We start from the raw sequence: 12,103 nt of genomic DNA, 5'->3' as shown, positions 1-12,103 counted from the left end.
AGCTCTGAATGTATCATTAGTTTTTAGTGTTACTACCATTATCAATTATACTAGTACATTACTACCTAGGGTAAAAAGCAGAATTATTAACTTCTTCTTAGTCAGAGGCACTAAAGTATATAGAGAAAATACAGGTAAAAATAAAATACGTTTCTTCTCTGTTCTCTCTATCTTTATCTATTTTTAAACCTTTTTACATTGTGTCACATGAAAATTGAGTATTAATTTTGTCCTTCTATACCAGTGTGCTTTGACTGCACTAATTATCTGTCCCTTTTTTAAAAAAATATATATTTTATTGATTTTTCACAGAGAGGAAGGGAGACGGATAGAGAGTTAGAAACATCAATGAGAGAGAAACACCGATTAGCTGCCTCTTGCATACCCCCGACTGGGGATGTACCCGCAACCAAGGTAGATGCCCTTGGCCAGAATTGAACCCGGGACCCTTCAGCCTGCAGGGCGATGCTCTATCCACTGAGCCAAATCGGTAAGGGCATCTGTCCCTTTTTAAAAATATATATATATTTTATTGATTTTTTACAGAGAGGAAGAGAGAGGGATAGAAAGCTAGAAACATCGATGAGAGAGAAACACCGATCAGCCGTCTCCCGCATACCTCCCACTGGTGATGTGCCCGCAACCTAGGTTCATGCCCTTGACCAAAATTGAACCTGGGACCCTTCAGCCCGCAGGCTGACACTCTATCCACTGAGCCACACCGGTCAGGGCTATTTGTCGTATCCACTGAGCCAAACCGGTCAGGGCTATTTGTCCCTTTTTTTAACTACTACCACTAGCACTTGAACATCCTGTTTGTGCTTAATACATATATTTGTTGAATGAATGAATGAATAAATGAATGAATGAATAAAAATATCACTCTGTAGCCTACATTCTTGGATTCCATAATTTTACTCTCAAAAATGCTCTTTCTGAGAATGTTTGCAATGGCTTCCCATCTTGTCCCAAAATTATGTCTTTGGGTTTCTCTTTTACCCATACGTTAGGGCTCTGAAGCTTATTTTTCCACCATCTCAATGACGATGCACATCTCTGCTCTTCGCCTTCCTTAGCCAAAGCTTCATGATTATACTTGTTGAACACCTCCACTTAGAGCTTCCTTCCAATTCAAATTTAATCTAATTTTCCCCTCAGCCTGACTACTTTTCCTTTCCATCTTTTATAACCAAATCAAGTCAGTTCAAAATTCCTTATGTCATATAATCTCCAAAAGGTAACCCTGATATCTCATTATGTATTAACTGCTATGAAATGTAACATTCTTTCTGTACAATTTGTTCAAGAAAGTTTTCCAAATTAGTTTTTGTTTCTTATCACTATAATGCACTTCCTCCCCTCTTAAAAATCTCTCAACTTCTGTTTTGGATAAAGGTTTTTATAATCTAGCAAATTATATATTTTAGTTGTGTTTGTAGCTTTTATTTGAGCAAATCTCTGATAGCATTACTCCCATCAGATTTACTCAGAGAACTCTAAAAAATGTAGTGTGTCCTCCCAAAAATGTATACATATACTTTGAGTAAGTATAAAAGCAGTGTTTATTAAAATACATTTTATTTTCAAAATTGAGCTATCAACTGTTAAAGTGTGCATATATTTAGGGGGGACACCAAAATATAAACACCCATAAAGTTTCATTAAATTTCTTCAAATTACTTCTAAATTGTTTCTATGTACAAATGTAGAAAACAACTCTGAATACATTTTATGTCTTCAATATTAAGATATTCCTTTATTTAATTTGCAGAAAATTCCTATAGAAAATGTTTGTTAAAGGGTGGAAGTTAAGATAGCTCATTGATTAAAAAAACCACTATTATTCTTTCCTTTTGTGAATACTATAAGTTTTACATAAAAGTTGCTAGGTATTCAAAAACACCATTTTTATCACTATCCGAGGATCTCAGTTGCTCTGCAGGACCTGCTGCCTTCCCAACCAACTGAATTTCTGCTTAGTTTTAAGACCCAACACCACCTGATGTCACCCAAACTATCAAAGTTCATTTTATGTTTCAGTATCTCAGTTCCCCTTGGTTATTTTCACCGACTGGCAATCGTGGGTTCAACAAAATCTTTGAATAACTTTTACAAATTATAGAACAGTCTTGTATTTCCTGGTATTTGATATGCCTACCTAGAAAGATGCTTAAGTACCTTGTGAGATGCTGGATTGTTGCTTTAAAAAAAAAGGCGCAACAAAGGTAGCATATAAAAAAAAATAGGTGTGCACATTCTTTGACCCAACAGTTGCAATTCCAGGAATTTATCCCAAGGAAATAATAAAAAATGTACTGTTTATAATAGTAAAAGAAGTGCTAACAAAATCAATGTATAATAGCTTTCTTTAAAACTTATGGTACATAGGCATAATAGAATTCAATTTAACTTCATATATGGAATTAAAGTTATTTTGATATGAAAAAGCAAATGACTTATTAAATGAAGAAAGCAGATAGAAATTATGTATAGTTCCATTTTGTTCGAAAACAAATTTCTCTAAAAATATAAATGCTTATAAAATATTAAAGGTTGAGATATCGAAATTAACAGTGGTTATAACTTAGTGCTGGAATCACAGGTGATATTAATTTTCTTCTGTGCTTTCTTCTACTTTCAAGATTTTTTTATAAAAGTATTATACATTTTAATGAGATTTATAGATTTATCAAAATTTATATATTTTTTAACTTTTAAATTAATTTTTTTTAGAGAGAGAGAGACAAATAGAGAGAGAAATATCGATTTTGCTATTCCACCTACCCATGCCTCCATTGGTTGCCTCTTGCATGTGCCAAGACCGGGAATCAAACCCCCAACCCTGGACAACCTTGGTACAACCCTGGTGCATCAGGACAATGATGCAACTAATTAAGCCACCCGGACAGGGCTCTCTCTATATGTTTTCTAATGTTAAGTAATTTAGATTCCTTAACAATTATTTTTTTTCTTTTTTAAAAAATATGTCTTTTCTTCCCCATTTCTGTATTGCTTATGCCCACACATACTATCAGGAACATCTTCCTTAAATTTAATTTGTTGACCCCAAATGGCAGTATTTACTCTCTTCTTGCCATTGAAATATGATTTGGTTTCTAAGTGTTGATTAAAATAAAATGACAAAGAACCCCTTACCTGAATATCAGTCAATTTGTCCAATATCCGGGTTGCAAGCTTAGTCCCATTCTCCACAGATGGAATGTGTAGGGTCTATAAAGAAAACCGGACACGAGATAATGAGGATATTCATGTATACTGTGCCACAAGTATGGCACTCAGTGATGCCACTGTATGAAGGCACCTCCTGGAAATAAGAAATAGCTCTATTGTAATCTGATTATTTTAGTTCCAAAGCCTATTTTCTATTCTAAATTTGAATAAAAAGTAACTAGCCAATGATAGGTTGTCCGTTGCCTACCAACTGATTTTAGGGCACAACTTGGTTATATGCCAGTCTTCCTGATAACTTGAGAAACTAATGAGAAGCTATGGGTGGCTAAAACAGTGGCTAAACTTCAGAGAACCCTACCTCTTCAAGCATTCCTCAAATCAACAAAGATAATTGGTTGGCTTCCATATTTAACCCTCTCAGCAAGAAATAAGAACTCAAAGATACTTTGCATTATAGTAAATCATTTACGGACATAAATTAAAGTAAGTCTATGCCTTCGCAAAAGGGGCTTCTAACCCTGTATCTGTTACGAGCCAAACTTCCAGGGACCACAGCCTCCATGATGTTGGATCGCATGGTTAAATTCAGGGCTGAAAAAGATTTAAAGACCCTAATTTATATTTCAGTCATGTCCATTCATGCCTCGCTGGCTTGCAGGACTTTGATAGTCTCATTTTAGCATAGAGTCCATGTTCTCCCCTTTCTTATTATGCCCTTTAGGATAATAGGATAATTAGATGTACCTTTTGGCTCTGAATGCCCTCTAACACAAGACCATTAAAAACATATTAAATTTTATAAACTTCTTATATCTACAGGTGAAATAATAATTGGACTTAAAGATATCTGATCTAATGACAACCACAGTTCATTAAAAAAGTAACCGCTGTCTAGATACTACCATAATAAAATATGAAACAGTAGCTTTAAAATCAGTACAAGCATTGAATGATAATAGAATCATTCTTCTCTCTTGAAAGTCTGTAGATGGAATTAGGTCAGGAACCATTCCCTAAAAGCAAGTTTAAAATTCTCAAGCAATGAAGCAGCCACCATTAAAATCAGCAGAGGGAAAAAAAGGAGAAAGAAAATCTGCCAGCTGAGAAAAAAAATATTATGGTGTTGAATATTAAATTTCAATAGAATTTATATTTAATATAAGTGATTTAATCCATCTCACATTTTAAGAATAATACTCAAATAACTTTAAGTTACAAAGTTAGGTGTTGATGTTAATCATAAGTATTGGATCTTTGTTATAAAGGGGAAAGCAAAAAAACTGACCCCAAAATGGAATTACAGCACATATAAAATCAGACTGGTTTACTGGGAGGAGAAAATTTCTTCCAACTAAATGCTTGAATTGTTTTCTGGAAGATTTTAGTAAATGTACCAGGTTGGCCAAATAAAAAAAAAAAAATGCTGTAAAGTGGTCTAAATAAAAACAACATCAATAATATTAAGAGTAATAAAGGCAGGAGTTGATCATTCAAATGCATTTCCCATAACTACTAGCCATTCCTACTCCAGGAATTTGGAACTACTTTTGGCAACCAGAAATCAAAATCTAACTACCAGTAGAACCTTCCATACAAAGCCAGAAGGAAGTAATGAGTGGAAATCTAGTGACACATCTCAAAACCCGAAATTAACAAAAGGCAGATATCCTTGTCCAAGGACAAAACTGACCTCCCACCTTGTTGAAGCTTACACAAACTCACTGAAAAGGTAAGAGTAAGTAATTTGCTAATACAGGTTCATGAGGACAATCCACCCAGTTAATGGAATGCCAAGCTACAAAAAAAAAAAAAAATCCTTTGCATTCTGAGTCCAACTAGTAATTTGTTCAGACTTTAAAAATTAAATTGTAGGCAGATGCTTAGAAAGAGCGGGCTGTCTTACCTCGCCCTTGTACAGGATATCAGAAACTGGGCAGACAATGCAGGCGGTGCCAGAGCCAAACATCTCCTTCACTCGGTTCTGCTCCAAGGCTGTTGTCAAGTCACCCATGGTGAGGTACCTCTCCGACACCTTAAATTCACCCTGTTCACAACATCAAAAATAAAGTGATACATATTTTTAAGGAAAAGGCATGGGGGGGAAATGCCCTGCAGTACTACCTTTCTATTTTACATTCTTAGAGGGGAAAGCTGTAGAAAGCAACACCACCTGACTGGTGAAACACAGTGAGGTGTTAAGCACCTACTCCAAGGTCACAGGCTCTCTAAATGAGAGGATCAGATTACAAAATATAAGATTACCAGCATAAAATGCATGGTATATTTTTAAGACATGTGTGCTTTTTTTTTTTGGCCTTTTATTTGTTATTGTGAAGCTGTGTGGTTGGCTCATCTGGATTTGAAGCCTGGTTTTAAGATGCACTAGTTCTGTGACAAGCATTGAAACTCTCTAATCTGTCTTTAAAACAGTGAAAGTATATTTGGACTTTATTTGAGAAATTGCATTGTATATTTTTTCTTCCTAAATTAAACTCCCTGATTCAGTTGACTTTACCGCAGTAATCCTCTCCCTTACTCTTAGAATCATATCAGATTTTCATCACAGAATTATATCGATATAACCTCATCAACTTCTGCTGAACTATTAGAACATTTTATTTGCTCCAGAATAGGAAATAAAAACAAAAAACAAAATTCTGATTTTTTAAAGCTATCTGGTTAAACTATCTATTTAATACACATTCTTTTATGTTAGTGGTTAAAGCTCAAAGTTTGTCAACAGGCTATTTGAATTAAGGACAACAGAAAATGGACAGATTTTTTTAAAATAAAATGAGAGTATTTTTTAAAACCTGCAAATCTACAATAGATAAAAATGGAAATCACAGCTCTTGGCAAGATTCAAAACATTAGAAGAATGCATCATGCTGTAAGCATATATTTGGAAGGGTAGGAAAATATGCCTGTGATAGAAATATGGCTTTTTGCAAGTTTCAATTTATCTCAGTCTGTAATTGCAATTATGTTGTTCAAAGGTAAATAAATTCCAGAAAATCAGCCAAGTTAACTGAAAACAAGCTGAGCTCTGTGTTCTGGAAAAGGAAAAAAAAAATCTTGTAAATAAACAGAATTGTTTTTACTCTGCTCACCCTTACTTATCTTTGGACAATTTCCCCTGTCTGGCAAGTAATGGTAACCCCCCACATGGCTCTTGGCATTTATGTCTCACTGTTTTAGAATAGCTTTTAAAATAAATTACAGCTAAGGAGTCAAGAAAAAACTTCCTCCATAATAACCTATTTTCATGCTAGCAAATCATTAGTGTGGGAAAGCATTTCCACTTGCAACTTGTCATCAACCCTTCTGTACGTGGTTGAATTTTTTCTCTAATAAAACAAAAATTACTGAGCTTTGAAAATACATCTTTGCAACTGCAAACATATTTAGGACAGGGCAAGCTGTTTGAAATTATACAAACAGTTTGTAAATGCCATGCCCAATGTGCCAGCCAGCATGTGGCAGCTGTGCTATAAATAATTCTACAAAACCCCGAAGTAGACAAGGCCCATTTCCTCTATTTCCAAAGTCCTTTTCCAGAGGAAATGTACTGGTGCTCTCCTAGATGATGTGTGTTTCTAAACATTTGCTTTATTAGTACTGTTTGAGCACAGAATGCTCACAGCCTTTTCATGTCCCTTGGACATCAGTTTAACACATGGGTCAAAAGTTCCATCCAAGAACCTTTGCCAGATAACCAACTCATTCAACATTCATCTTAAGTATGTCATTTCCAATACTAAATAGTTTAACATGCTTGCCTGTGTCATGTGAATCAGAAAGTCTACTGAAAATAATTTTACACTTGCTTGAGTGTTTTGATTTAAAGTAAGCATGTATGAGAATTTGGAAGGACAGGGAGCATGAAGGAGGGGAGGGAAAGGCAGCCAAACTAATAATGTTATGTTAGTAAACGCTTATGCCAGTAGAATTCTTTAATTTCTATGGTAAGCATGGCTATGCTAGAATAAACAGAGGAAGAGGAGAACTACAAATCATTGCCATGTGGAAACAATAGACTTAGACATGAAAAGTTAAGGACTGGCTAAATGGAAGCACACAAATTATAAACCAGGTGAGTTGGTGGGAGACACCTGATATAGGGCTTGAGATTAGTACTAGAATACTTCTTTACCAGGACAACTTGACAAACTGGTTTCTCTCTGCCCTCCCCTATAAACAATGCTTATTTGATAGTCTTGCCAAGACAGTTCTCTTAGAAGAGTTCTTTTCACTCAAGTTAAGATTAAAGATTAGATAACATTGGTTGCAACTTCAGGATATTATTTCAACACGAAGCTGGGCTTATTTTGATTACTTTTTGTTTCATGCTGAGAAAAGTTGCTCCTGTCAAAAACCCACCCACTTGCGTGCCAGGTCCAGAATGCTCTGCCTTGTCACTCCCGGAAGAATGATGCCATCTAGTGGAGGAGTTGCCAGTTCTTCTTCTGTCAATTAGAAATTGGAATATTTTCAGACTTTAACTATATTAGCCATGCCTTATACAGATTCTCAACCTGTGGGTCGCGACCCCTTTGGGGGTCAAACGACCCTTTCACAGGTGTCGCCTAAAACCATTGCAAAACACATATATAATTACATATTGTTTTTGTGATTAATCACTATGCTTCAATTATGTTCAATTTGTAACAATGAAAATACATCTTGCATACCAGATGTTTACATTATGATTCATAACAGTAGCAAATTACAGTTATGCAGTAGCAACTAAAATAATTTTATGATTGGGGGTCACCACAACATGAGGGACTGTATTAAAGGATCACGGCATTAGGAAGGTTGAGAACCACTGCCTTATACCAATAGCCATTAAGATGACGACAACAACAAAAACAAAACAAACAAACAAAAAACACCTGTGTCTTGCAACTTGGATAGTAATAAACATGAAGATGTTACTGTTCCACATTGTCAAATTTCTCAACTCAATTCACACCTCAAGTAGATCTTTATTCAAAGAAAAAGATGAAGAAGAAGGAGGAGGAGGAGGAGGAGGGAAAAGAAAGGAAAAGAAAAAGAGAGAGAGAGAGAGAAAGAGAGAAAGAGATACTCTCATCCATTCATCTTCAATGTACCTTTAACCAGTAAAAAATGAGATGGTTTTCCACTAACAAACAGCAAGAGTTATAGACTACTCTTAGGAGGAACATTGTGAAGTCAAAATTTAGTGAGTTAAAGCTGGTTAGTAATTAGAATAATGTAGATAGGATCATACTTGGGAACACTGGTCATTAGCAAACCTTTTAAGAATACGGCGGCCTTAACCGGTTTGGCTCAGTGGATAGAGCATTGGCCTGGGGACTGAAGGGTCCCAGGTTGGATTCCCATCAAAGGCACGTACCTTGGTTGCAGGGACATCCCCAGTAGGGGGTGTGCAGGAGGCAGCTGATCTATGTTTCTAAACTCTCATCGATGTTTCTAACTCTCTATCCCTCTCCCTTCCTCTCTGAATAAAATCAATAAAATATATATTTTTTAAAATTAGAAGAAAAAAAGAATACTGTGGAGGAGCCCACCCCCAAGAAGAGTGGGTCCCTATTCAGGCCAGCCACTCCTCCCATACTACCCCTTGATAAAGCTCTCTAGAGTGATTTTCAAACTATAAAGTGAGTATACACATCATATATAGAATTGTTGACTTCACCCTCTGAGTTTCAAATGTAATAGGCAGGCTCAGGATGGGCTCAAGCACATATTGGCTAACAAAAAAAGAAGAAAAAGAGAAATCCAAAAAACAAAACAAAATTTTATAGGTGACTCAGAGAGAGCCAAGGCTAAGACACTGGTCTACTTCAGCACAATCCCAGGCACTCCAAACTACCTTTCGGTCTAGAATGACTATCCATCTGCAAGTGCTAGTGTGGCCCATGATCCACACACACCCCTCACATAAGGGAATCTCTGGTACTCAACATCCCCTTCTCCCCCCCACCTCTGGCACCCAGGAATCTGCATCTTGTGAGAAAGTCAATCCTTAAATCATTGCTTGAACCTCCTAACAGACCATATGTTGCCCAGCATGTGTTTTTAGGGGAATTCACAAGGTATGCTTGTAAGAATCACTAGGTAGCAAAGACTGTGCTGAAATCACACCAGTAACCCTGAGCTCCCCAAGTCATGTTCTGCAGCTAAAAGGGAGTTTGGAAATCACCGAGTGCAATCCTTACTTTACAGAAGAAACTGAGGCCCTACAAACATAAGTGACTTGCAAGGTTGGTGACAGTGGGGGACAGTCAGGACCAGAGCTGCAGGGTCCCAACACTGGGGTCTTTCCCTTTCTGACGGATACTGGGGTCTGGGCTCACCTGTCACACTGTGGTTATATCACACATCCCCAACAAACAAGCTGAATAAGTTTTGGAAGACCAAAACTCTATATTCATTCCTGTGTCCCCAAAACTCAGCATTCTGCCTGACTCAGAGTGGATGTAATAAGTGTTTTTGAATAAAAAAAATAAATGAATAATCTCTTTGCTAGGATATAGCAGATGATTTTTTTTTAATGTGTCTAAAAATCATCTGAAAGATGCTTTCGGGAAAGAGGAAAACTTGGTTTTGGCAACGTCCTTGGGGCTACTTGGAAATGTTGCTCTCAAAATAAACCTGTGTTTTGCAAGAGCTAGCTAGCTAGACACACAAATGTATGGATCTACATGTGTGTGTATATATATGCACACACTCCACACACAGAGACAAACATAATTCCAGTGGCCCCACACTGGACCTTTTCCTAGAGCTTGCCGAGCTCTAAGACTCCATCAAGTTAAATGAAAACAGCAGCCCCGCCTGTGCAAATGCAGTTTTGTGAAATATATTTAACACCCAAACTGTAACCACTAGCCTGAGGTCAAGGAACAGAACATCTGTTTCCCTGGTTGCCAGACAGAGATGATGACATGACAACATTTGGGTGAGAAATATTCATTTTCCTCTGCAACCACAAACATGCTTAGGGGAGCCAGAACCGGCTCCAGATGGCCCAACATGAGGAAAACAGAGCCTACAAATGCAGCTTGTTTTTGACAGAGAAATCATTTTTAGAAGCTGAAGAATTTAGAAGCAACAACAGCAGGATTCATCAGTGACAACCCAAAGTCAAGCACTAATGGGAACCAGGAATGTAGGTTTGCGTAAGAGCCCTAAACATCATCAGCACAATTATTCATTTACTCAACAAATACACAGATGGGCCTGGCCTAACAATGCTTTGACATGATTTTTTTAATTTCAAGATGGTGTGAAAGTGACACTTATTCAGGAAAAACCAAACTTTGAATTTTGACCTTCTCCCAGGCGACAGGTGTTCAGTCCGATGCTCTCATGGATGCTGGGCAGTGGCAGCGAATCGCAGCTCCCAGTCAGCCTCGTGATCCCGAGGGTAGACAACTGATACTCTGTGTACTGTGTGGCCAGCGTTTTGGGATATTGTGTTCTAAGCACAATAAGGTAGGCGAGGCTAAGCCATGATGGTTGGTAGGTTAGGTGTATTAAATACATTTTCGATTTATGACATTTTCAATTTAACGATGGGTTTATCAGGCTGCAGCTCCATCATAACAAGCATCTGTGTATTGAGTGCCCACCACATGCAGTTGGCTTATCTCTATACTCAGGATAAAGCAGTGAACAGAACTGACATAACCCCCTGCTTACTTTCTAATAGGCAGAGGCAAACAATTGTTATGTTAAATAGTGTATTAGACCATGAAAGGAAGAAAGGGGCAAGGTGATAAATGCTGTGAAGTGGAGAGGAGTTTGCAAATATTTTTTAAAAAAATATATATTTTATTGATTTTTTACGGAGAGGAAGGGAGAGAGATAGTTAGAAACATCGATGGGAGAGAAACATCGATCAGCCACCTCCTGCACATCTCCTACTGGGGATGGGGCCGCAACCCAGGTACATGCCCTTGACCGGAATGGAACCTGGGACCTTTCAGTCCGCAGGCCGACGCTCTATCCACTGAGCCAAACCGGTTTCGGCTGCAAATATTTTTAAGAGTCTCATGCTCTACCGACTGAGCTAGCCGGGTGGCCTGCAAATATTTTTAAATGTATTTTTATTGATATCAGAGAAAGAGGGAGAGAGAGAACCATCAATGATGAAAGAGAATCATTGATCGGCAGCCTCCTACATGCCCCCTACTGGGGATCGAGCCTAGAACTCAGGCATGTGCCCTGACCAGTAATCAAACGGTGACCTCCTAGTTTATAGATTAATGCTCAACCACTGAACCACACCGGCTGGGTGAGTTTGCAATTGTTAGTAAGGTGCTCAGGAAAGCCTTACTGAGAATGGGATATGTGGGCAAAGACTGGAAGGCGGGATCGGAGCACACCAACAGACGTCGGAGGGAAGAGGGCTCCAAGCAAAGTGGGTGTAAATGCCTGATGTCCAAGAAGGCTCTCAGAGCCTGAGCAGCCTCAGCAGCATCAACACTCACTGCCAGGATCAATCATTCTCCCAAACTATCTGTGAACTCAACCACAGGAACTGGGTCCAATTCTCAGGGTAGCTCCAGTGTCCAGTAGAAGATAAAAATTGTTCCAACAATCGTATTAGTCTCTGCAAGTGTATGTGTTAAATTACTCATCCACTGAGTAAAAAGGAGAATCAAGGCTGTGTGACCTTATTACTGGAATCAAAATCCACACGAGTTACGGGACAATTGCCACATACAGTCGTCATGCAAGGCATGGTGCTGTGAACAGATTATCTACTTTAGTGACCTTTCAAAAGCAACAGAGAGAGTGGGTGTGCATGACAGACGGCAGGCTATTACTAAAAGAACTCTGGGAGAACCAAGATGGCGGCATAGGTTAACGCTGGAGTTGGCTGCCTCGAACAACCATTTCAAAAGCGAAACTAAAA

The 12,103-nt window shown here is 37.9% G+C and overlaps 1 protein-coding gene across 2 annotated transcripts in view; it reads right to left on the bottom strand.

Annotated features, from left to right (window-relative positions):
* BCAT1 (branched chain amino-acid transaminase 1, cytosolic) overlaps positions 1–12,103 on the bottom strand; it is a 54,391-nt gene that overhangs the window by 7,253 nt on the left and 35,035 nt on the right. For both annotated transcript variants that reach the window (XM_006771020.2, XM_006771021.2), the window contains exons 8-10: positions 7,573–7,658; positions 5,096–5,236; positions 3,157–3,231 (exon numbers count right to left, since the gene is read on the bottom strand). In XM_006771020.2, coding sequence (XP_006771083.1) covers positions 3,157–3,231; positions 5,096–5,236; positions 7,573–7,658 — 302 coding nt within the window. The remainder of the gene's footprint in view (positions 1–3,156; positions 3,232–5,095; positions 5,237–7,572; positions 7,659–12,103) is intronic.

This window comes from Myotis davidii, unplaced genomic scaffold (genome assembly GCF_000327345.1).
Source record: "Myotis davidii unplaced genomic scaffold, ASM32734v1 scaffold385, whole genome shotgun sequence".
NCBI lineage: Eukaryota > Metazoa > Chordata > Mammalia > Chiroptera > Vespertilionidae > Myotis > Myotis davidii.
This window is presented reverse-complemented; position numbering and strand designations above follow the sequence as displayed.